This window comes from Arachis ipaensis, chromosome B6 (genome assembly GCF_059453495.1).
Source record: "Arachis ipaensis isolate K30076 ecotype BB chromosome B6, ASM5945349v1, whole genome shotgun sequence".
NCBI classification, from domain to species: Eukaryota; Viridiplantae; Streptophyta; class Magnoliopsida; order Fabales; family Fabaceae; genus Arachis; species Arachis ipaensis.
Window position 1 is genome coordinate 85,432,757 of NC_142441.1, and position 27,128 is coordinate 85,459,884.

General features: G+C 38.0%; 1 protein-coding gene and 2 non-coding genes across 3 annotated transcripts; 1 reads left to right on the forward strand and 2 right to left on the reverse strand.

Annotated features, from left to right (window-relative positions):
- The first annotated feature begins 5,028 nt into the window (after nucleotides 1–5,028).
- LOC148561612 (small nucleolar RNA R71) lies at nucleotides 5,029–5,136 on the forward strand. The gene has a single exon (XR_015886935.1). It is a non-coding gene; the product is annotated as a small nucleolar RNA R71 (small nucleolar RNA).
- A 6,391-nt stretch (nucleotides 5,137–11,527) lies between these two features.
- LOC148561613 (small nucleolar RNA R71) lies at nucleotides 11,528–11,635 on the reverse strand. Its single transcript, XR_015887116.1, has one exon. It is a non-coding gene; the product is annotated as a small nucleolar RNA R71 (small nucleolar RNA).
- Nucleotides 11,636–24,166: 12,531 nt separating this feature from the next.
- Nucleotides 24,167–26,063, reverse strand: LOC148561614 (uncharacterized). The gene is made up of 6 exons (XM_088489453.1): nucleotides 26,052–26,063; nucleotides 25,704–25,971; nucleotides 25,504–25,599; nucleotides 24,767–24,825; nucleotides 24,374–24,504; nucleotides 24,167–24,296 (listed from the first exon to the last, which is right to left on the reverse strand). Exons 1-6 carry the CDS (start codon nucleotides 26,061–26,063, stop codon nucleotides 24,167–24,169), a joined length of 696 nt encoding a protein of 231 aa, XP_088345579.1.
- Nucleotides 26,064–27,128: the final 1,065 nt, after the last annotated feature.

Here is a 27,128-nt window from a genome sequence, read left to right on the forward strand (position 1 = left end):
ATTAGTGAGTTTGAAGTTCGTCACAGTTATCCCATCCCAGATTATACTCGGAATACCACATACAAGGTTTAGACTTTCCGGATCTCAGGAATGCTGCCAATTGGTTCTAGCCTCTACCACGAAGGTTCTAATCTCACGGATTCGAATGCTCTGTTGTCAGGAGAGGCAAGTCAAATCCGTGGATCAGAGACCCAAGAGACTATACTCCGGCTGTCGTCCAATGACTACGTTGAACATCATGTAGACCGCTTGTGGTTATCAGGCACGCGGATCTTGGCTAAGCGAGTAACGAAGATAGTGGGTGATTGTCACGGGTCACCCCTTCATTCTGACTTAACTGAATTAAGTACGAGAGTATATCTTGGAGAATAAGTAAGCGTGAATTGAAAGAGAAACAATAGTACTTGCATTAATTCGTGAAGAACAGCAGAGCTCTGCACCTTAATCTATGAGGTGTAGAAACTCCACCGTTGGAAAATACATAAGAGAAAAAGGTCTAGGCATGGCCAAATGGCCAGCCTCACAAATGTGAAAAATGGCATAAGCCTCAAAGTCCAAAGATGCAAATACAATAGGAAAGACTAGTATTTATACTAAACTAGTTACTAAGGATTACAGAAAATAAGTAACTAAGTGCAGATAGTGCAGAAATCCACTTCTGGGGCCCACTTGGTGTGTGCTTGGGCTGATCATTGAGCTTTACATGTGCATAGGCCTTTTCTAGAGTTAAATGCCAGCTTGAATGCTAGTTTGAGTGTTTAACTCCAGTTCTGGTACCAGTTCTGGCGTTTTACACCAGAAAAGGGTCTCTGATGGGCGTTTAAACGCTAGTTTGGGCCATCAAATCTCAGGCAAAGTATGGACTGTTATATATTTCCAAAAAGCCCAAGATGTCTACTTTCTAATACAATTGAGATCGCGCCAATTGAGCTTTTGTAGCTCCAGAAAATTCACATCGAGTGCAGGAGGGTCAGAATCCAACAGCATCTGCAGTCCTTTCTCAGCCTCTGAATCAGACTTTTGCTCAGGTCCTTCAATTTCAGCCAGAAAATACCTGAAATTATAGAAAAATATACAAACTCATAGTAAAGTCCAGAAATGTGATTTTTACATAAAAACTAATAAAAATATAATAAAAAGTAACTAAAACATGCTAAAAACTACCTAATAACAATGCCAAAAAGCGTATAAATTATCCGCTCATCATAACACCAAACTTAAATTGTTGCTTGTTCCCAAGCAACTAAAAACAAAATAGGATAAAAAAAGAAGAGAAAATACAATAAATCTCAAAATATCAATGAAGCTTAGTTCCAATTAAATGAGCGGGACTAGTAGCTTTTTGCTTCTGAACAGTTTTGGCATCTTACTTTATCCTTGGAAGTTCAGAATGATTGGCATCCATAGGAACTCATAATTCAGATGGTGTTATTGATTCTCCTAGTTTAGTATGTTGATTCTTGAACACAGCTACTTTATGAGTCTTGGCCGTGACCCTTAGCATTTTGTTTTCCAGTATTACCACCAGCTACATAAATGCCACGGCACATAACTGGGTGAACCTTTTCAGATTGTAACTTAGATTTGCTAGAGTCCCCAGTTAGAGGTGCCTAGAGTTCTTAAGCACACTCTTTTGCTTTGGATCACAACTTTAACCACTTAGTCCCAAGCTTTTCACTTGGACCTTCATGACACAAGCACATGGTTAGGGACAACTTGATTTAGCCGCTTAGGCCAGGATTTTATTCCTTTGGGCCCTCCTATCCACTGATGCTCAAAGCCTTGGATCCTCTTTACCATTGCCTTTTAGTTTAAATGGTTACTGGCTTTTTGCTCTTGCCTTTTGGTTTAAAGAGCTATTGGCTTTTTCTGCTTGCTTTTTTCTTTTTCTTTCTTTTTTTCTTTATTTTTCACATTTTTTTCTGCAAGCTTTTGCTTTTCACTGCTTTTTCTTGCTTCAAGAATTAATTTTATGATTTTTCAGATTATCAATAACATTTCTCTTTTTTTCATTATTCTTTCAAGAGCCAACAATTTTAACATTCATAAACTTCACTATAAAAAATATGCACTGTTCAAGCATTCATTCAGAAAGCAAGAAGTATTGCCACCACATCAAAATAGTTAGACTAATTTCAAGATAAATTTTGAAATTATGCACTTCTTGTTCTTTTGCAAATAAAAACATTTTTCATTTAAGAAAGGCGAAAGATTCATGGAATCATTCATAACTTTAAGACATAGACTCTAAACACTAATGATCATGTAATAAAGACAAAAACATAGACAAAACATAAAGCATAAAAACCTAAAATAGAAAAATAAGAACAAGAAAATTAAAGAACGGGTCCACCTTAGTGACGGCGGCTAGTTCTTCCTCTTGAAGATCCTATGGAGTTCTTGGGCTCCTCTATGTCTCTTATTTGTCTTTGTTGAGGTCCATGAGTGGGCTCTCTTGTTTTCTCCATCCTCTTTCTAGTGATGGATTTTTGAGATGAATCTCTCCATCTCCTATGACTTGGAGTTGGAAGCAACTGCCTTCCCTTTCCTCTTCCTAGAGGTTTCTCCGGCCTTAGGTGCCATTAGTGGTTATAGAAAGCAAAAAGTTGAGCTTTTTCACACCAAACTTAAAAGCTTTGCTCGTCCTCGAGCAAAATAAGATAGAAGGGAGTAGAAGAAGATGATGCAATTAATTTTGAAAACTTATTACTGTATACAAGAAAAATTAAAAAGAGTTGAAAAGAATTTGAAAAGATATGTAAGTTTTGAAAACATTTTGGAAGGAATTGAAAAGAATTGAAAAGATTATTAATTTTTGAAAATAGAAATTGAAAGATGAACGTTTAAAATATGTTTGATGAAAAAAAATTATGAATTAAAATATGAAAAATTGAAAAAAATCGATTTGGAAACAAAATTACCTCCTTTGTGTGTCATCCTGGCGTTAAACCCTCAGAATGCTATCCATTCTGGCGTTTAACGCCCACTTGACTGCCTCTTTGGGCGTTTAACGTCCACCAAGATACCCTGGCTGGCGTTAAACGCCAGGAATCCTTCTTTATTGGGCATTTTTCTGAACGCCCAGAATGTTGCCCATTCTGGCATTTAACGCGCAGAATGCTGCCTGCATGGGCGTTAAACGCCCATTCTGCTATCCTTACTGGCGTTTAAACACCAGTAAGCCTGTCCTCTAGGGTGTGCTATTATTGATGCTAATTTTAATTCCGCTTTAATTCTGCAGCTGTTTTTGTGACTCCACATGATCATCAACCTAAAGAAAACATAACATGGCAATGGAAAACAAATTTCTATAAAAAATAAATATAATTAAATAACATTTGGTTGCCTCCCAATAAGCGCTCCTTTAATGTCAATAGCTTGACAGTGAGCTCTTATAGAGCTTCACAGATACTCAGAGCATGATGGTGGCCTCCCAACACCAAACTTAGAGTTTGAATGTAGGGGCTCTGCTTGACTCTGTATTGAGAGAAGTTTTTCATGCTTCCTCTCCATGTTTACAGAGGAAGATCCTTGAGCCTTAAACACAAGGTAGTTCAGTTGCAGGACTAACTCTCCTCTATCCACATCAATCATATCTCTTGCTGTGGCTAGGAAGGGCCTTCCAAGGATGATGGATTCATCCTCATCCTTCCCAGTGTCTAGGATTATGAAGTCAGCAGGGATGTAAAGGCCTTCAACCTTCACTAAGACATCCTCTACAAGTCCATAAGCCTGTTTAATTGATTTGTCTGCCATCTCTAGTGAGATTCTTGCAGCTTGTACCTCAAAGATCCTTAGTTTCTCCATTACAGAGAGTAGCATGAGGTTTATACTTGACCTCAGGTCACACAGAGCCTTCTCAAAGATCATGGTGCCTATGGTACAAGGTATTAAGAACCTTCTGGGATCCGGTTTCTTCTGAAGTAATTTCTGCTGAACCAAGACATTCAGTTAATTGATGAGTAGTGGAGGTTCATCCTCCCAAGTCTTATTACCAAATAACTTGGCATTCAGCTTCAGGATTGCTCCTAGATACCGAGTAACTTGCTCTTCAACAATGTCTTCATCCTCTTCAGAGGAAGAATACTCATCAGAGCTCATGAATGGCAATAATAAGTTTAGTGAAATCTCTATGGTCTCTGTATGAGCCTCAGATTCCTTTGGTTCCTCATTAGGGAACTCCTTAGTGGTCAGTGGACATCCATTGAGGTCTTCCTTACTGGAAATCACTGCCTCTTCCTCCTCTATAGGTTCGGCCACTTTGGATATATTGATGGCCTTGCACTATCTCTTTGGATTCTCTTCTGTATTGCTTGGGATAGTACTAGAAGGGATTTCAGTAACCTTTTTACTCAGCTGACCCATTTGTGCCTCCAAATTTTTGATGGAGGACCTTGTTTCAGTCATGAAACTGAGAGTTGTCTTAGATAGATCAGAGACTATGGTTGCTAAGTCAGAGAGGCTCTACTTAGAATTCTCTGTCTGTTGCTGAGAAGATGATAGAAAAGGCTTGCTATTGCCAAACCTATTTCTCCCACCATTATTATTATTGAAGCCTTGTTGAGGCTTCTGTTGATCCTTCCATGAGAAATTTGGATGATTTCTCCATGAAGGATTATAGGTGTTTCCATAGGATTCTCCCATGTAATTTACCTCTTTCATTGCAGGATTCTCAGGGTTATAAGTTTCTCCTTCAGAGGAGGCTTCTTTAGTACTGCCAGATGCAGCTTGCATTCCAGTCAGATTTTGAGAAATCATATTGACTTACTGCGTCAATATTTTATTCTGAGCCAATATGGCATTCAGAGTATCAATCTCAAGAACTCCTTTCTTCTGAGTCATCCCATTATTCACAGGATTTCTTTCAGAAGTATACATGAACTGGTTATTTACAACTATTTCAATGAGTTCCTAGGCTTTTGCAGGTGTTTTCTTCAGATGAAGAGATCCACCAGCAGAGTGGTCCAATGACATCTTGGATAATTCAGACAGACCATCATAGAATATACATAAGATGCTCCATTCTGAAAGCATGTCAGAAGGACACCTTCTGATCAATTTCTTGTATCTTTCCCAAGTTTCATAGATGGATTCACCTTCCTTCTGTCTAAAGGTTTGGATTTCCACTCTAAGCCTGCTCATCTTTTGAGGTGGAAAGAATTAGGCCAAGAAAGCATTGACCAATTTTTCCCAAGAGTTCAGGCTTTCTCTAGGTTGTGAGTCCAACCATATCCTAGCTCTGTCTCTTATAGCAAAGGGGAAAAGCATAAGTCTGTAGACCTCGGGATCAACCCCATTGGTCTTAACAGTGTCACAGATTTACAAGAATTTAGCTAAGAACTGATGAGGATCTTCTAATAGAAGTCCATGAAACTTGCAATTCTGCTGCATTAGAGAAACTAATTGAGGCTTAAGCTCAAAGTTGTTTGCTCCAATTGCAGGAATTGAGATGCTTCTTCCATAGAAGTTGGAAGTTGGTGCAGTAAAGTCACCAAGCATCTTCTTTGCATATCCACTTCGGCTGCTATGTCTGCTTCTTTTTCGAAATTTTCTGTAAGGTCCTCTCCAGAGTGTTGTGCTTTAGCTTCTCTTAGCTTCCTCTTCAGAGTCCTTTCAGGTTTAGGATCAGCTTCAACAAGAATGTCTTTATCCCTGTTCCTGCTCATATGAAAAAGAAGAGAATAGAAAAGAAGAGGAATCCTCTATGTCACAGTATAGAGATTCCTTTATGTGTCAGAGGAAAAGAAGAATAGAATGAAGAAGGAAGAAGAAGAAATTCAAACACACAGAGAGAGAGAGAGAGGGTTCGAATTATTAGACGAGTAGAAGAGAAGTGTTAGTAAATAAATAAAATAAATAGAAAGAGATGAGAGAGAGAGAGTATTCGAATATTAATTAAAAGAAAAGAAAAATATTTTTGTTTTTATTTTAATTATAAGTTAGAATTTGAAATTTAAGAAAAGAAATAAAAGAAAATTGAAAACTAAATAAATTAATTAATTAAAAAGATTTTTGAAAAATTTGTTAGTTAGTTTTCGAAATTAATGAGAGAGAAAAGTAGTTAGGTGGTTTTGAAAAAGATAAAAAATAGTAAACTTTTTAAAATTAAAACAAACAAGTCAAGTAGTTAGTTGAAAAAGATTTAAAAATAAATTTTGAAAAGATAAGAAGTTAGAAAAAGATTTTGAAATTAAAATTTTAAAAAGATATGATTGAAATTTATTTTGGAAAAGAATTGAAAAAGAAATTAAAAAGATTTGATTTTGAAAAAGATTTAAAAAGATAGAATTTTTAAATTAAAATTTTGACTTGACTAATAAGAAACAACTAAAAATGAATTATGAGAAGAATAAGGAAAAGATATTTTTTTGACTTTTTGAATTTTTGATGAGGAGAGAGAAAAACAACAAAATGAAACAAAACGTAAAATTTAAGATCAAAACAAATAATGCATGCAAGAACACTTTGAATGTCAAGATGAACACCAAGAATACTTTGAAGATCATGATGATCATCAAGAACATATTTTTGAAAATTTTTAAGAAAAGAAAGACATGCAAGACACCAAACTTAGAAATTTTTAATGATTAGACACTATGAATTCCAAAATGCATATGAAAAACAACAAAAAAACACAAAACAAGAAAATCACAAGATTAAACAAAGAGAATCATCAAGAACAACTTGAAGATCAAGAAAGAACACATTGCATGAATTTTCAAAAATCTAAGAAAAATTGAAAACATGCAGTTGACACCAAACTTAAAATTTGACACAAGACTCAAACAAGAAACACAAAATATTTTTGGTTTTATGATTTTATTAAATTTTTCTTTGTATTTTTTTTTCGAAAATAAAAATAAAAAGCTTAAACATAAAATAAAATTACCCAATCTAAGCAACAAGATGAACCGTCAGTTGTCCAAACTCGAACAATTCCCGGCAACGGCGCCAAAAACTTGGTGCACGGAATTGTGATCACACTTTTCACAACTCCGGTACAACTAACCAGCAAGTGCACTGGGTCGTCCAAGTAATAAAACTTTACGCGAGTAAGGGTCGATCCCACGAAGATTGTCGGCTTGAAGCAAGCTATGGTCATCCTGTAAATCTTAGTCAGGCGGATTCAATTGGTTATGAGTTTTGATAATTGAAAGATAAATAAAACGTAAATTAAAATAAAGATACTTATGTAATTCATTGGTGGGAATTTCAGATAAGTGTTTGGAGATGCTTTGTTGCTTCTGAACCTCTGCTTTCCTATTGTCTTCATCCAATCATGCGTGCTCCCTTCCATGGCAAGCTGTATGTTGGTGGATCACCGTTGTCAATGGCTACCATTCATCCTCTCGGATGAAAAATACCAGGTACGATTTCTGTACGGCTAATCAACTGTCGAATCTCTCGTCTCTGATGAAAAATACCAGGCACATCTATGATTAACGGATAATTTATACGCTTTTTGGCATTGTTTTTAGGTAGCTTTTAGTATAATTTAGTTAGTTTTTACTATGTTTTTATTAGTTTTTAAATAAAAATCACATTTTTGGACTTTACTATGAGTTTGTGTGTTTTTCTGTGATTTCAGGTATTTTCTGGCTGAAATTGAGGGACCTGAGCAAAAATCTGATTCAGAGGATGAAGAAGGACTGCAGATGCTGTTGGATTCTGACCTCCCTGCACTCGAAATGAATTTTTCTGGAGCTACAGAAGCCCAATTGGTGTGCTCTCAATTGCGTTGGAAAGTAGACATCCAGGGGTTTCCAGAAATATATAATAGTCCATACTTTGCCCAAGTTTTGACGATACAAACTGGCATTTAAACGCCAGCTTCCTACCCTATTCTGAAGTTAAACGCCAGAAACAGGTTGCAAACCAGAGTTAAACGCCAAAAACAGGATATAACCTGGCGTTTAACTCCAAAAAGAGTCTCTACACATGAAAGCTCAATGCTCAGCCCAAGCACACACCAAGTGGGCCCGGAAGTGGATTTCTACATCATTTACTTATCTTATGTAACCCTAGCTACTAGTTTAGTATAAAAACTACTTTTAGTGATTTATTTTATATCTCTGGTTAGTCTTTGAATAATTTTATGTTCAGAGATCATGTTTAGGGGGCTAGCCATTCGGCCATGCCTGGACCTTCATCACTTATGTATTTTCAACGGTAGAGTTTCTACACACTATAGATTAAGGTGTGGAGCTCTGCTGTTCCTCATGAATTAATACAAAGTACTATTGTTTTCTTATTCAATTCAAGCTTATTCCTATTCTAAGATATTCGCTTGCACTTCAACCATGATGAATATGATGATCCGTGACACTCATCACTATTCTCAACCTATGAACGCGTGCCTGACAACCACTTCCGTTCTACTTTGGATTGAGCGTTTATCTCATAGCCTCCATTCCGAAATATCGGAGTCTTCGTGGTATAAGCTAGAATTATTGGCGGCCATTCTTGAGATCTGAAAAGTCTAAACCTTGTCTGTGGTATTCCGAGTAGGATCTGGGAAGGGATGACTGTGACGAGCTTCATACTCGCGAGTGTTGGGCGTAGTGACAGACGCAAAAGGATCACTGGATCCTATTCCAATATGATTGAGAACCGACAGATGATTAGCCGTGCGGTGACAACGCATTTGGACAATTTTCACTGAGAGGACGGGAAGTAGCCATTGACAACGGTGATCCCTAACATATAGCTTGCCATGGAAAGGAGTATGAATGATTGGATGAAGGCAGTAGGAAAGCAGAGGTTCAGAAGGAACAAAGCATCTCCATACGCTTATCTGAAATTCTCACCAATGAATTACATAAGTATCTCTAACTTATTTTCTGTTATTTATATTTTAATTATCAAAATCCTATAACCATTTGAATTTTTCTGACTGAGATTTGCAAGATGACCATAGCTTGCTTTAAGCCGACAATCTCCGTGGGATCGACCCTTACTCACGTAAGGTTTATTACTTAGACGACCCAGTGCACTTGCTGGTTAGTTGTATCGGAGTTGTGAAAAAAGAATTTGAGATTATGAACGTGCGTACTGAGTTTTTGGCGCCGTTGCTAGAGATCACAATTTCGTGCACCAAGTTTTTGGCGCCGTTGTTGGGGATTGTTCGAGTTCGGATAACTGACGGTTCATCTTGTTGCTCAGATTAGGTACTTTTATTTTATGTTTAAGCCTTTTAATTTTTTTTATTTTTATTTTCGAAAAATTTTCAAAAAAAAAAAAATTATTCTATGGCTTCAGAATTTTTAAGAATGAATTCTAGAGTTTCATGATGATCTGTTGAAGTCTTGCTGGCTGTGAAGCCATGTCTAATCTTTTGGACCGAGGTTTCAACTCATCATCACAAGAGCTTTTGATTCTCATCAATTCAGCTGTTGTATGCCTGATTTGTATGCTAGAGCTTGGCTGGCCGTTGGCCATGTCTAGTGTTTTGGACCGGAGCTTTCACTAAAAGCTTGGCTGGCTAGTAAGCCATGTCTAATTCCTGGACCGGAGTTTTAGACTAACATTGCATCATTCCTGGAAATCTCATTAGAAATTTTGAAATCCTTATTTTTATTTTTCCAATTAATTTTCGAAAAAAAAATTTGAAAAAAAAATTTATAAAATCATAAAACCAAAAATAATTTTGTGTTTCTTGTTTGAGTCTGGTGTCAATTGCATCTTTTTAATTTTCACTAAAAATTTTCGAAAAATTCATAGATGTGTTCTTCATGATCTTCAAGTTGTTCTTGATGAATTTCTTTGTTTGATCTTTGCATTTTCATATTTTTTGTCTTTTCTTGTTTTTCATATGCATTTTCAATTTGGTAGTGTCTAAACATTGTCAATCTCTAAGTTAGATGTCTTGCATGTGTCTTTTCCTAAAAATTTTCAAAAATAAGTTCTTGATGTTCATCTTGATCTTCAAAGTGTTCTTGGTGTTCATCTTGACATTCAAAGTGTTCTTGCATATTTTTCTTGTTTTGATTCATAATTTTTATGTCTTGTATCTTTTTTGTATTTTTCTCTTTCTTCATTAAAATTTAAAAAAAATATCTTTCCCTTATTGTTCTCATAAATTTCGAATATTTGAGTTGACTTATTCAAAAATTTTTAAAATTTTGTTGTTTCTTATAAGTCAAATCAAATTTTCAATTTAAAAATCTTATCTTTTCAAAACCTTTTCAAAAATCAAATCTTTTTCATTTTCTTTCATGATTTTCGAAAATTTTAAAAAATGATTTTCAAAATCTTTTTCTTAATTTCATTTCATAATTTCAAAATCTTTACTAACAATTAATGTGATTGATTCAAAAATTTTAAAGTTTGTTATTGCTTATTAAGAAAGGTTCAATCTTTAAATTTTAGAATCATATCTTTTAGTTTCTTGTTAGTCAAGTAATCAACTTTAATTTTCAAAATCAAATCTTTTTAAATTTCTTTTTCAAATCTTTTTTCAAAATGATTTTCAATCACATCTTTTTCAAAATCAATTTCAAAATCTTCTCTAACTTCTTATCTTTTCAAAATTGATTTTCAAATCTTTTTCAATTAACCACTTAACTTTTTGTTGATTTTGAAATTCTTGTCTTTTTCAAAACTATCTAACTACTTTCCTCTCACCAATTTTCGAAAATCACTAACTTTCTTTTTCAAAATTTCTTTTCATTAACTAATTATTTTAAATTTCAATTTAATTTTATTTTTCTTCTTAATTTTCGAATACTAACTAATAACTAAAATAAAAACAAAAATATTTTCCTTTTATTTTAAATTAAATTCGAATTCTCTCCCCCTCTCTCATCTCCTTCTATTTATTTATCTACTAACATTCCTCTTCTACTCATAATTCGAACCCACTCTTCTCCTCTGTGTTCGAATTTTTCTCTTCTCCTTCTTCTATTTTCCTATTCTTCTACTCACATAAAGGAATCTCTATACTGTGACATAGAGGATTCCTCTTCTTTTTTGTTCTCTTCTTTTTCATATGAGCAGGAACAAGGATAAGAACATTCTTGTTGAAGCTGACCCTGAACCTGAAAGGACTCTGAAGAGGAAGCTAAGGGAAGCTAAGGCACAACTCTCTGGAGAGGACCTGACAGAAATTTTTGAACAAGAAGGAGACATAGCCGAACCTAATAACAATGGTGGAGATGCAAGGAAGATGCTTGGTGACTTTATTGCACCCTCTTCTAACTTCTATGGAAGAAGCATCTCAATTCCTGCAATTGGAGCAAACAACTTTGAGCTTAAGCCTCAATTAGTTTCTCTAATGCAGCAGAATTGTAAGTTTCATGGACTTCCAATGGAAGATCCTCATCAGTTTTTGGCTGAATTCTTACAAATATGTGACATAGTCAAGACCAATGGAGTTGATCCCGAGGTCTACAGGCTTATGCTTTTCCCTTTTGCTGTAAGATACAGAGCTAGAACATGGTTGGATTCACAACCTAAGGAAAGCCTAAACTCTTGGGATAAGCTGGTCAGTGCTTTCCTGGCCAAATTCTTTCCACATCAAAAGATGAGCAAGCTTAGAGTAGAAATCCAAACCTTCAGACAGAAGGAAGGTGAGTCCCTCTATGAAGCTTGGGAAAGATATAAGCAATTAATCAAAAGGTGTCCTACTGACATGCTTCCAGAATGGAGCATCATATATATATATATATATTCTATGATAGTTTGTCTGAGTTGTCAAAAATGTCATTGGACCATTCTGCAGGAGGATCTCTTCATATGAAAACCCCTGCAGAAGCTCAGGAACTCATTGAAATGGTTGCAAATAACCAATTCATGTACACCTCTGAGAGGAATCCTGTGAACAATGGGACGCCTCAGAAGAAGGGAGTTCTTAAAATTGATACTCTGAATGCCATATTGGCTCAGAATAAAATATTGACTCAGCAAGTCAATATGATTTCTCAGAGTCTGAATGGATTGCAAGCTGTATCCAACAGTACTAAAGAAGCATCTTCTGAAGAAGAAGCTTATGATCCTGAGAACCCTGCAATGGCAGAGGTGAATTACATAGGAGAACCCTATGGAAACACCTATAATCATTCCTGGAGAAATCATCCAAATTTTTCATGGAAGGACCAACAGAAGCCTCAACAAGGCTTCAACAATAATAGTGAAAGAAATAGATTTAGCAATAGCAAGTCTTTTCCATCATCTTCTCAGCAACAGACAGAGAATTCTGAACAGAGCCATTCTGGCCTGGCAACCATAGTCTCTGATCTATCCAAGACCACACTAAGTTTCATGAATGAAACAAGGTCCTCCATTAGAAATTTGGAGGCACAGGTGGGTCAGCTGAGTAAGAAGATTACTGAAACTCCTCCCAGTACTCTCCCAAGCAATACAGAAGAAAACCCCAAGAGAGAGTGCAAGGCCATAACAATGACCAACATGGCCGAACCTGGAGAGAGTGAGGAGGACGAGAATCCCAGTGAGAAAAGCCTCATGGGACGTCCCCTGGACAGAAAGGAGTTCTCATTTGAGGAACCAAAGGAATTTGAGGCTTATACAGAGACCTTAGAGATTCCATTGAACCTCTTTCTGCCATTCATGGGCTCTGATGACTATTCTTCCTCTGAAGAGGATGAAGATGTCACTGAAGAGCAAGTTGCTAAGTATCTAGGAGCAATAATGAAGTTGAATGCCAGTTTATTTGGTAATGAGACTTGGGAGGATGAACCCCCCTTGTTCACCAATGAACTGAGTGCATTAATGATGCAGACATTACCTCAGAAGAAATCGGATCCTGAAAATTCTTCATACCTTGTACCATAGGCACCATGACCTTTGAGAAGGCTCTGTGTGACCTGGGGTCAGGGATAAACCTCATGCTACTCTCTGTAATGGAGAAATTGGGAATCTTTGAGGTACAAGCTGCAAGAATCTCACTAGAGATGGCAGACAAATCAATGAAATAGGCTTATGGACTAGTAGAGGACGTGCTAGTGAAGGTTGATGGCCTTTACATCCCTGCTGATTTTATAATCCTAGACACTGGGAAGGACGAGGATGAATTTATCATCCTTGGCAGACCCTTCCTAGCCACAGCAAAAGCAGTGATTGATGTTGACAGAGGAGAGTTAGTCCTTCAGTTGAATGAGGACTACCTTGTATTCAGAACTCAAGGTTCTCCTTCTGTAACCATGGAGAGGAAGCATGAAAAGCTTCTCTCAGTACAGAGTCAAATAAAATCCCCACATTTAAACTCTAAGTTTGGTGTTGGGAGGCCACAACTAAACTCTAAGTTTGGTGTTGAGAGGCCCCAACATTGCTCTGATTATCTGTGAGGCTCCATGAGAGCTCACTGTCAAGCTATTGACATTAAAGAAGCACTTATTGGGAGGCATCGCAATGTTATTTAATTATATCTATATATTTTCCATTGCTATTTTATGTTTTCTTTAGGTCGATGATCATGTGAAGTCACAAAAACAACTAAAAAAATAAAAAACAGAATGAAAAATAGCATTAAAAACAGCTCACCCTGGAGAAAGAGCTTACTGGCGTTTAAACGCCAGTAAGAAGCAGCAGACAGGCATTTAACGCCAGAAAGAAGCATCAAGCTGGCGTTAAACGCCAGAAACAAGCACCAAACTGGCATTTGACGTCAGAACAGAGCATCTACTTGGCGTTTAACGCCAGAAATAGGAGAAAAGCTGGCGTTAAAAGCCAGAAACAAGCAGCAACCTGGCGTTTAATGCCAGAAGTGCACTCTAAGGGCATTTTGTACGCCTAAATGGAGCAGGAATGTTAAGTCCTTGACTCCTCAGGATCTGTGGACCCCACAGGATCCCCACTACCCCACCTCTTCTTCTCTCCTCTTCACACCCTTTTATAACACTCTTCCCCAAAATCCCTTCACCAATCACCTCCATACCTCTTCCCCAAATACTCTTCACCACTCACATCCATCCACTCTTCCACAAAAACCCCACCTACCTCCAAATTCAAAATCCTTTCCCTCCCAAACCCAACCCTAATACACGAAACCTAACCCTCCCCTCCACCCCTATATAAACCCCTCAACACTACCTCATTTTCACACATTACAAACACTTCTTTCCCCCCTTGGCCGAATACACTCTTCCCCTCCATCTCCTCCATTTTCTTCTTCTTCTACTATTTTCTTTCTTCTTTTGCTCGAGGACGAGCAAACATTTTAAGTTTGGTGTGGTAAAAGCGTTGCTTTTTATTTTTCCATTACCATTAATGGCACCTAAGGCCAGAGAAACCTCAAGAAAGAGGAAAGAGAAGGCAATTGCTTCCACCTCTGAGTCATGGAAGATGGAGAGATTCATCTCAAAGGTCCATCAAGACCACTTCTATGAAGTTGTGGCCAAGAAGAAGGTGATCCCTGAGGTCCCTTTCAAGCTCAAAAGGAGTAAGTATCTGGAGATCCGACATGAGATTAGAAGAAGAGGATGGGAAATTCTCTCCAATCCTATTCAACAAGTCGGAATCTTAATGATTCAAGAGTTCTATGCAAACGCATGGATCACTAGGAACCATGATCAAAGTATGAACCCAAATCCAAAGAATTGGCTTACAATGGTTCGGGGAAAATACTTAGATTTCAGTCTGGAAAATGTAAAGTTGGCGTTCAACTTGCCAATGATGCAAGAAAACACACGCCCCTACACTAGAAGGTCAACTTTGATCAAAGGTTGGACCAAGTCCTCATGGACATATGTGTGAAAGGAGCTCAATGGAAAGTTGACTCAAGAGGCAAACTGGTTCAATTGAGAAGACCGGACCTAAATCCTGTAGCTAGAGGATGGTTGGAGTTCATTCAACGCTCTATCATTCCTACTAGCAACCGATCCAAAGTAACTGTGGATCGGGCCATCATGATCCATAGTATCATGATTGGGGAGGAAGTGGAAGTTCATGAGATTATACCTCAAGAACTCTACAAGGTGGCTGACAAATCGTCCACTTTGGCAAGGTTAGCCTTTTCTCACCTCATTTGCCACCTCTGCAATTCGGCTGGGATTGACATAGAGGGAGACATCCTCATTGATGAGGACAAGCCCATAACTAAGAAAAGGATGGAGCAAACAAGAGATCATGGACCTCAATAAGAGTATGAGGAAATTCCTCACCATGAAATCCCTGAGATGCCTCAGGGGATATACTTTCCTCCACAAAACTATTGGGAGCAAATTAACACCTCCTTAGGAGAATTAAGTTCCAACATGGGAAAACTAAGGATGGAGCACCAAGAGCACTCCATCATTCTTCATGAGATTAGAGAAGATCAAAGAGCTTTGAGGGAGGAGCAACAAAGGCAAAGAAGAGACATAGAGGAGCTCAAGCACTCCATAAGATCTTCAAGAGGAAGAACTAGCTACCATCACTAAGGTAGACCCATTTTTTAATTTCCTTGTTCTTATTTTTTCTGTTTTTCGTTTCCTATGCTTTATGTTTTGTCTATGTTTGTGTCTTTATTACATAATCATTAGTGTCTAGTGTCTATGCCTTAAAGCTATGAATGTCCTATGAATCCATCACCTTTCTTAAATGAAAAAATGTTCTAAAAACAAAAGAACAAGAAGTACATGATTTTGAATTCATCCTTGAGCTTAGTTTATTATTTTGATGTGGTGGCAACACTATTTGTTTTCTGAATGAATGCTTGAACAGTGCATATTTTTTGAATTTGTTGTTAAATTTGTTGGCTCTTGAAAGAATGATAAAAAGGAGAAATGTTATTGATAATTTGAAAAATCATAAAATTGATTCTTGAAGCAAGAAAAAGTAGTGAATACAAAAGCTTGCAGAAAAAAAAGGGGGCGAAAAAAAAAGAGAGAAAGAAAAAGAAAAAGCAAGCAGAAAAAGCCAATAGCTCTTTAAACCAAAAGGCAAGAGAAAAAAGCCAATAACCCTTTAAACCAAAAGGCAAGGGTAAAAAAGATCCAAGGCTTTGAGCATCAGTGGATAGGAGGGCCTAAAAGGAATAAAATCCTGGCATAAGCGGCTAAACCAAGCTACCCCTAACCATGTGCTTGTGGCGTGAAGGTGTCAAGTAAAAAGCTTGAGACTGAGCGGTTAAAGTCGTGATCCAACGCAAAAAGAGTGTGCTTAAGAACCCTGGACACCTATAATTGGGGACTCTAGCAAAGCTGAGTCACAATCTGAAAAGGTTCACCCAGTTATGTGTCTGTGGCATTTATGTATCCGGTGGTAATAATGGAAAACAAAGTGCTTAGGGCCACGGCCAAGACTCAGAAAGTAGCTGTGTTCAAGAATCAACATACTGAACTAGGAGAATCAATAGCACTATCTGAATTCTAAGTTCCTATATATGCCAATCATTCTGAACTTCAAAGGATAAAGTGAGATGCCAAAACTGTTCAGAGGCAAAAAGCTACTAGTCCCGCTCATCTAATTGGAGCTAAATTTCATTGATATTTTGGAATTTATAGTATATTCTCTTCTTTTTATCCTATTTGATTTTTAGTTGCTTGGGGACAAGCAACAATTTAAGTTTGGTGTTGTGATGAGCGGATAATTTATACGCTTTTTGGCATTGTTTTTAGGTAGTTTTTAGTATAATTTAGTTAGTTTTTACTATGTTTTTAAATAAAAATCATATTTTTGGACTTTACTATGAGTTTGTGTATTTTTCTGTGATTTCAGGTATTTTCTGGCTGAAATTAAGGGACCTGAGCAAAAATCTGATTCAGAGGTTGAAGAAGGACTGCAGATGCTGTTGGATTCTGACCTCCCTGCACTCGAAATGGATTTTCTGGAGCTACAGAAACTCAATTAGCGCGCTCTCAATTGCTTTGGAAAGTAGACATCCAGGGCTTTCCAGAAACATGTAATAGTCTATACTTTGCTCGAGTTTCGATGATGCAAACTGGCATTCAAACGCCAACTTCATACCCTATTCTGAAGTTAAACGCCAGAAACAGGTTACAAACCAGAGTTAAACGCCAGAAACAGGCTACAACCTGGCGTTTAATTCCAAAAAGAGTCTCTACACATGAAAGCTCAATGCTCAGCCCAAGCACACACCAAATGGGCCCGGAAGTGGATTTCTACATCATTTACTTATCTTATGTAACCCTAGCTACAAGTTTAGTATAAAAACAACTTTTAGTGATTTATTTTATATCTCTGGTTAGTCTTTGAATAATTTTATGTTCAGAGATCATGGTTAGGGGGCTGGCCATTCGGCCATGCCTAGACCTTCATCACTTATGTATTTTCAACGGTAGAGTTTCTACACACCATAGATTAAGGTGTGGAGCTCTGCTGTTCTGTGACATTTCAACCATGATGAATATGATGATCCGTGACACTCATCACTATTCTCAACCTATGAACGCGTGCCTGACAACCACTTCCGTTCTACCTTGGATTGAGCATTTATCTCTTAGCCTCCATTCTAAAATATCTGAATCTTTGTGGTATAAGCTAGAATTATTATCGGCCATTCTTGAGATCCGAAAAGTCTAAACCTTATCTGTGGTATTCCGAGTAGGATCTGGGAAGGGATGACTGTGACGAGCTTCAAACTCGCGAGTGTTGGGCGAAGTGACAGACGCAAAAGGATCAATGGATCCTATTCCAACATGATCGAGAACCGACAGATGATTAGCCGTGCGGTGACAGCGCATTTGGACTATTTTCACTGAGAGGACGGGAAGTAGCCATTGACAACGGTGATGCCCAACATATAGCTTGCCATGGAAAGGAGTATGAATGATTGGATGAAGGCAGTAGGAAAGCATAGGTTCAGAAGGAACAAAGCATCTCCATACGCTTATCTGAAATTCTCACCAATGAATTATATAAGTATATCTATCTTATTTTCTGTTATTTATATTTTAATTATCAAAATCCCATAACCATTTGAATTTGCCTGACTGAGATTTGCAAGATGACCATAGCTTGCTTCAAGCCGACAATCTCCGTGGGATCGACCCTTACTCACGTAAGGTTTATTACTTGGACGACCCAATGCACTTGCTGGTTAGTTGTATCGGAGTTGTAAAAAAATAATTTGAGATTATGAACGTGCGTAGTGAGTTTTTGGCGTCGTTGCTAGAGATCACAATTTCGTGCACCAAGCTATCGCACGACTAATCATCTATCGGTTCTCACTTGTATCAGACTAGGATCTCTCTATCCTTTTGCACACTGTCACTGCGCCCAACATTCGTGAGTTTGAAGCTTGTCACAGTCATTCCGTCCAGATCCTACTCGGAATACCACAGACAAGGTTTAGACTTTCCGGATCTCAGGAATGCTGCCAATTAGTTCTAGCCTCTACCACGAAGGTTCTAATCTCACAGATTCGAATGCTCTGTTGCCAGGAGAGGCAAGTTAAATCCGTGGATCAAAGACCCAAGAGACTATACTCCGGCTGTCGTCCAATGACTACGTTGAACATCATGTAGACCGCTTGTGGTTGTCAGGCACGCAGATCTTGGATAAGCGAGTAACGAAGATACTGAATGATTGTCACGGGTCACCCCTTCATTCTGACTTAACTGAATTAAGTACGAGAGTATATCTTGGAGAAGAAGTAAGCATGAATTGAAAGAGAAATAATAGTACTTGCATTAATTCATGAAGAACAGCAGAGCTCCGCACCTTAATCTATGAGGTGTAGAAACTCCACCATTGGAAAATACATAAGAGAAAAAGGTCTAGGCATGGACGAATGGCCAGCCTCCCAAATGTGAAAAATGGCATAAGCCTCAAAGTACAAAGATGCAAATACAATAGGAAAGACTAGTATTTATACTAAACTAGTTACTAAGGATTACAGAAAATAAGTAACTAAGTGCAGATAGTGCAGAAATCCACTTCTGGGGCCCACTTGGTGTGTGCTTGGGCTGAGCATTGAGCTTTACACGTGCATAGGCCTTTTTCTAGAGTTAAACGCCAGCTTGGATGCCAGTTTGGGCATTTAACTCCAGTTCTGGTGCCAGTTCTGGCGTTTTACGCCAGAAAAGGGTCTCTAGTGGGCATTTAAACGCCAGTTTGGACCATCAAGTCTCGGACAAAGTATGGACTATTATATATTTCTAAAAAGCCCAAGATGTCTACTTTCCAACACAATTGAGAGTGCGCCAATTGGACTTCTGTAGCTCCAAAAAATTCACTTTGAGTGCAAGAGGGTCAGAATCTAACAGCATTTGCAGTCCTTTCTCAGCCTCTGAATCAGACTTTTGCTCAGGTCCCTCAATTTCAGCCAGAAAATACCTAAAATTATAGAAAAATACACAAACTCATAGTAAAGTCCAGAAATATGATTTGTGCATAAAAACTAATAAAAATATAATGAAAAGTAACTAAAACATGCTAAAAATACTTAAAAACAATGCCAAAAAGCATATAAATTATCTGCTCATCACAAACCTTTATGCAAATTGGCGGAAGTAGATTCCAATATTCTTCAAGAGTGGATTTTGGGTACGCATGAGGAGTACACAGCGTTGTGAAAGTATGCACGCATTTTATGGTGGATTTCTGCATTGCAAGAGTGGGTTGGTTCAGTTCGTCCATGAATACGACAATGTGCTTAAAAACAAGGAGCAAAAGGAGCTAGAAGATGATGCTGCAAACTCGAAAGGAGTCATCCCATGTATAGGGAGCACGGGCATTGAGAGACAGTTTCAGCAGGAATACACCAGTAATATGTTCAGGACCTTTCAGCTGGAGGTAAGAAAAAAAAACCGATTGCGTGGTTCGATCAACTGAACAAAAGGGAGATACAATTTCTATTAAAGAGGACGAGCAGAAGGTATTTTGGGAGAAGCCTGTGTACCATACTTTCATAGTAGAGTTTGACCCTTTGAGTCGAAAGGGTCAGTGCGAGTGCAACAAGTTTGAATCTGCTGGTATATTGTGTTGCCACACCCTTGCGGTGTAGTCATACTACAGAGTTGACACAGTACTGAGCTGCTCTGTTCTTCCTCGATGTTGTAAGAATGTCATCCGTAAGCACACTTACATTCAGAGTAGCCATGACGTGGCTCGGAGTGATGAAAGCCACAACTTGTTCAGGCATCTATGTTTAGAGTTCTATAATGTTGCTCAGGAGTTTGTTGCTTGTGATGAGGAAACAGCCATCTTGCGAGTTGCCCTTTGGGATGCAAAGTCCAAGCTGACTGATTACCATGCCAGCATGCGTTCCACTACTCTTGATGCGGCTCAGAATACCATGCACACATAGAGCATAGATGGTGTTATTCTACATGACATACAGGGACCCTCAAGAGTTAAAACCAAAGGACGGCCGAAGAGTAAGAGACTTGGAGCAGAGTTGGACAAGTCAATTAAGAAGTCAATGCAAAAAAGGAAGAGGAAATCACATCTGATATGTGTTAGAAGCGACGTATATTTTAAATTTTTCTTATGGAATGGTGTTCTTGATTCATGTATGCTGTTCTCTTTGTGTTGTGCATCTCGTAGGATGATGTTGACCTTCGGACAGATAATAATCATCATGGTTCTGTAAATAAAAGATTTGAGGATTCTACTATATGGAATTCATCGGATGGTGGCGGATTCATGCACCTGTTGAATTCTTTTAGGCATATATAGTTAGGTTTCTTGGAGTGAGTTTTTTGTCACTCTTAGCTAGATTTCTTAGTTCTTTAGACACAACTGAATAAACTCTTCCCTTTTCTATCACTTGCATTTATCCTGATATGAAGTATTCATTTATAGAAACAAAAGCACAACTGTTGTTATCTTTTCCCCATTTACTGTTTAATAAGGTTTTAAAGAAATGAATTGTCACATATATGTTTGCAAAAACAAATGGATTAAATCTGCCCTGAAAACGGTTGAAGAGTATTAAGAAAAAAACAAAAGGCATTCACATCTCAATGAAGTGCACACAGTCGTTAATGCTTATAGTAGTGAAACAAAGAAATCATATCCTAAACCATCCATTTTACAATGAGAAGAAACATCCGAGTGCCTACCAGAAGCACCATCCACTTAAAATCCTGGGTACAGTCACCGGTGACACCGGTGACTTTATGTAGACTGATTACGACCGAAGGCCGTGCAATGCTTAAAGTTCCAGCAACTTCACAATTTCAGCAATAGAAAATAATTATAAAATAATAAATAATGCCTCCACTTAGTTAACACCACGCTAGTGAATGGAATGAATTGCCACTTAATTATAGGCATGAACAAAAAGGTTATATACACCCATCAGAGTTGACTCAATAGTATAAATATACAATGCATTGCTTAATGAACTAGTGACATCCACAACTTGAAAACTAATTGCTTGAGAATCCTGAAATACCTAACATATGAAACATGCTGAGGAGTATCTCATAAAACACGAGCCACTCACTTCTCAATGAAGTACTAACAAGTTCAAATGCCTTAAACATGATAAATCGGAAAACAGATTCAGAACTATCCAATTTATAAAAAAAAGAAACATCCTAATGCCTAGCATAAGCACCATCTACGAAGAGGTTTTGGATTGATTATCACCATCAACTTGACAAAATCAGCAACATGAAATCATAAATCTGCAGTGAGACGGGATTTATCAGGCTCACACAAAATGAATCTAAGTCGGAAAATGCCATATTAACATCTATAACTCTATCATAATGAAACCATAGATATAGTAAGGCAGGTGTGTATATTGATGGTGTCTTACCTAGTCATCTGTCTTCTTCCATTGTCTTCCCCCCTTGTTTGACTTTCTAGTGGGTAACCCCGCACGCTGCAGCATGCTCTTCGTGCTCGGGGCTGTGAACGGTGATCTCACAGCCTTAGTCTTTTTCTTTGGCTGGTTGTGGTGCACAGGATCGTTGTCCAATGCCTCCAGCGCCTTCGCAGTTTGTGAATTATGAGGATCCATCACTATGTCTAATATGATTTCCTTCCGAAACTCCCGTACAATGTCCTGCATGGCAATTACGTGTTGGACGGTAATTTTAAAATCGAGAAAGAAATTGATGGTAAAAAGGTTCAACTTAATTGGTTTAAAATATTTAACTTCACCTTGTCCCAAAGCTGCAAGGGTTTCTCTAAACTCCAAATCTGCATGAACTTGATGATGAATACACCACAATCACAGCTATATGTACAAACAGAGAATATTATTTCCAACCATGACAGCATTATCAAGTGAAGTGCTATTAAGTGTATTGTTAGGTGTCATTTTAACTGACCTGTTATGTTGTTTTGGATGCTTTGATAGAAATGAGGTAGGCTATTTTCCGTGTGCTCATATGCGGGCATAGAAACTTTCGCCATGTCTTCAATGATTCTCCCCTGGAAAGCAGCAACACGTTAGCAATGACACATTTTCAACTACTAAGGATATCGGTGAACTATTTGGTTGATGTATACTTACCGCATAAGCATGTATTTTTAATCTTTCATTATTATGCTCTCCTGTATACATACTATCCAGCACCCACAGCCTTTTTTGAGCAATCTCAAAGGCATACAGCCACCAATGATGATCGATACAGACTGGTGCAAACCACTGCGATGGAAACAGAAATATCAAAGCAGTTACATGATCAAGTTAGTCACCAAATACAGATAGTTGCGAAATTCCTAAAACATTTAACGTGTTGCAGAACATCTAATGAAACGAAAGCCAATCACATCTCAATTAAGAACACGCAAACTCAAGTGCCTAAGACATGAAAACTATAAATCATATTCAGAACCATCCAATTGGCAATGAACGGGAACATCCTAATGCCTATCATAAGCAACATCCAAGTAAAAAACACGGGGTTGTAAGCACTTAAACCAAAACATCAACCTCCAAGCATTAGCTCATACAAGAACCATACTGTTTTTTTTAAACTAGCACATTAACTTACCCATTTTTGCATGGAAGCTGCTATCTTGTCAAAAAATCTAGAATCATCATCGAAGTGAAGACCCAGCCCCACATAACTAATGGTAGGAATCTCCCTGAAGGAATCCAAGTTCCTCTTTTGCAACACAGTTTCCTGTTAAAAATGCACTATTTAGTTTCAGAACTCAAATAATGATCGATAAGAATCCACAAATTCTTGCATACCAAAATTCCTGGAGGAATACAGTAAAAGTCATCCCTAAACCGCAACGATCCTAAGTCATTAAAGGTTGAACACATCCACTGAACGATCTGCACAATAAATTTTAGTTGCATTAGGGTCATCTGTTTGAGCAACGATATATATTAAGAACCATATTCATTCTATCAATGTGTTAGTATGTTCTACTTACGTTGTTGGTGACCCAGTGCCGGAGTAGTAGTGAGCAGATGTCCTCTCGGACCAATGATAGATGCTGCCTTCCTTCATAGGACGCCACGACCTGACTTTGCTCAAACGAACCATTGGCAGCCTATCGTCACAATCGCTCCTCATCATCCTCGTCCTACTTTTGCCCTTTTAGTAGTGGATGCACCTTTATAGGAGTACATTGGGTAGACTTCTATTCCATCCGAGTCATGCCCAGTGAAATCTTCTTGCTTGCTGGGCTAAGAGTCATGCAAGACAGAGTGGCTGGCATCACGGTCTGTAGTGGCCTCGAGTTCTACAGTTGCTCAAAGTATTACCATATTCGTTCACTCTCAGGGTCTCGGTTTGACAAGAAATTGGGATTACTGCAAGAAATTCAACCGATGTTAGAGAAAAGGTAGTTGTATACGGATACAATCCCTAATTCACTAACAAGAAAAATAGACCACAAAATGAAATAATTTTTCTTAGGAGACTTGCCCGTCGAACTCCCATTCTTCATGTTTCACTAACGCAATAGAGAGTGTTCCTGCATTGGGAACTCTAGAGACAGGTGTTTCACTCGGAGCGTTATCCTGATTGAGGTTGCCTTCGGTAGGATCGGCACTTGGTTTTTGTTGGTCAACTCCCTGGTTGAACAGTCGGAACATCATTTTAGCAAGAGGCTCATTCTCCTCATCATCATTTGTGCTAATTGGGAGATCTTTTTCTTCAGATTGTTTTGGGCTGGACCTACGTGATCGGTCCTTTTTGGCCCCCCTTTTTTTGCGTAGCTCCCTTGCTAGGATGTTTTACACATAACAAATATGTTGGGTAAAGAAACATCCAAGAACATTGAAATGAACCTAATAAACTTATGCAAAGCTAGTCGATGATTTAAACCATACACAACAATAAACGTATACTCACTCTCGGGCTAGTTTTTTATCCTTCGGCGCGTCGTGAACTTCTTCTGGTTGGATGTGGAGCTGTTGTGCATCCACTTGGTCGTCTTTCCTTTGATACATGCTTACTCTCTCCACCAATTGAGCTCCCCTATTTGAAGTAATAGCATGAACCAAATTAACAATAGCGAAGTAAACTTGTTAACATGCTAAAGCCTTAAAACGTGCTTACCCTTGGCGGCACCGAATCTTTTCGCCCACGCTTCTGTGGTGCTTTTTTTTCCCGGTTTTCTCCATGCAGCTTGGGGTGACAGGCCCTTTATGTCTTCACCTTCCCCCTGTCTAGTCAAAAGGCGTTCCTGATTTAAGAAACAAAGAGAATCAATGATCTTAATCAAACCCCGAAGCACCACCAAAACAGAAACCAAAAATAGCAAAATAAAAAAAATTAAAATCTCAAACACACGGGGTCAGCGACATCTACCTAGCACATCTGACAAACAAAAAACATACTTAGAAACAACAAAAAAGCAAACATAAAAAACATCTTGAGTCATCTGATAGGCAGCTTCGACTTACATAATTGCATAAATTAACCGATTACGAGAGGGAAATGAGTACCTCGGATAGAATATATTGCGCCTTCTTTTCTAGCCTCTCTGAGGTCCACACATCGAGCCATGGCTCATGCTCAAGACAGTTGTCGAGCAGACCATATTGCAACCGCTGAAAATAGAGGATCTACACAGAGGATGGGCACAAGTTTTTTTATACATGACGAAAAACCAAGTTGAATATACTATTAAGTTGAACAGTTAGCATCAGATATGGTTCAAGATTGTATAAGGCTTGCAATCAATTGGTATATAGCAAAGGAAAAAAACTAGTGACAGGAATCATTCAAATGAAATCATACACTGAACCATCTAAAATTAGTGAACAAAGATTCAAGTAATTCAGTAACATATCAGTATATCTCATACAAATAACAGTACTAGAGCCTGAACTCTCCAAACTAATATATAGGAAATTAATTTTCTACAAGTTATGTTCTTCATAAAAAAATGGGATACTGAATTTAGTAATGGTTACTGCGTCCTACCAGCATGACGAACATATAGCCTTCACACGTTTTGTTCCCTTTCAGCTATACTTCTCGACTGCCTTGTCGAACCACTTCAGAGTTTTCAACGGCCAGTTAAATCTCCATGGATCAAAAACATCTAAGACGGGGTAGATGTGCCATGGCAAAAGTACCTATTGAGTGGTGGGGCACATGAACATTTTCATCACCACCGGTAGGAAATATCTCCTAAACTCCATCCTATCTGATTTTGTGGCCATTGGACAACTGTAAATTAAATCTCGGAGTTCGGTTGTTGTCCGTCTATGGAACCTTTTTTTGATAGCCACATGGCACGGATTACTGTCATCCAGGGCTGGAAATGGATCCCCTACAACATGTTCATTTGTTATTGCATGGTAACATATCCATACCCAAAGATATTTACGCCAGCACGCCTACGCAAGACTAGGTAATTAAGATAGCAGAATTTACCTCGAGACAGAAGGCCGAAAACCTTCCCAATTAACTCGGCATTGAGGTGGATGTTGCCAATGTCGAGTATAAAGGTTCTTTGCTTAACTTGATATGACATAACCAGGTGAACCATGATGGCTTGCTTTACTGACCAATTTGGAACAAGCCTCAAGAATCTGAATCCGATCTCATCAATCTCTGTAAGCTTCTCGACGGAGTTATTTTTAGATAGCGTGCTCATGATGTCATGTATGTAGCTGGGCGAGCACCGGGACTCTAACAATTTCTGTTAATTGATACACTAGCAGTAAGTCACACGTAAGAAAATGTGGAATGTTAAACTGCAAATGGTAGACATCATTTTACCTTTTTTCCCATGTTGGTTGCCTTTCTTGCAAATCAATCCTGCTGCAGTCTCACAAGAAACAGCTCGTAATCCTTTAACGGATACTGCCAATAAACATCATCGGAAACAAATCAGCCAACATTTACTATAATTTCACCATCCAAAATCTAGAACACAATTAAGAGAACAGCAACAATCAATCACCAATCAAGGTCAATATAGCAAAACCCAATTCCCAATAACAACATCTTTTACTTTCTAATTCCAGAATCATCCATTCGCTAGTTATAGCAATTCAACAATATCCAACAAAATAGAAAATGTAAACCACATCGACTACAACCATAGTTCCTGAAGCTAAGCATAGATTACAAAACAGGAATAAACCATTTCAAATTTTATGTTTTATGTAACTAATAAACTCCAATAGATGTTGTAAAACCACCAGCAAAACTTAACCAAAAAATTGAATATTCTTGCTGGAGGTTGACAAAATCAGTTCAAACCCAAGTTCAATTAGAGAAAACATCATAATTATCGGTAAAGTATGTCCCTGTGATTTCAAAAAGAAAAACCACTACTTAACCAAGAGCATGGCAGTGATTGGAAACTATATTTGTACAGGAGGACTTGCTGCTAATTATTTCAAGGAATACTTATCGCTTGTCAAAACTGATAGCATTAATAAGTGGACCAATTTGGAAAAGCAAAATAGAATAATTGGATAAGGAAATTGTTCATACCCTGGGTCGAGCTGTCCAACCTGGGATGTTTAGCGACATGGCGACCAACCTCTTTAGGTCTGACTATCCGATCTCTTCTTAAAGAGATCGGCCAAATCGACAAGAAAGCCCAATAAAGGGCCCAAATAGAGGAACACGACCCAAATCCAAAGGCAATCCAAGCCTATAGAGATAAAGGCGGTTCCCTTGAAGATAAGCTGACTTCACCCAAAATAAAAAAAGATAAGATAAGATAACTAGCTTATCTTATCAGAAAGGTCAGCCCACACTACTATAAATACACTGGAGCACCCAGGTATAACTCATACTCTGATTCTACAATAAACCTGCTTAATACCCGTGCTAACTTAAGCA

Excerpts from the sequence above, each read along its gene's own strand:
- LOC148561614 (XM_088489453.1), bottom strand. Across the intron at positions 25,600-25,703 it reads TTTCGGCCTTCTGTCTCGAG|GGGATCCATTTCCAGCCCTG; the intron begins GTAAATTCTGCT and ends AACATGTTGTAG. Across the intron at positions 24,826-25,503 it reads AACCGAACTCCGAGATTTAA|GGCTCGATGTGTGGACCTCA; the intron begins TTTACAGTTGTC and ends AGCATGAGCCAT.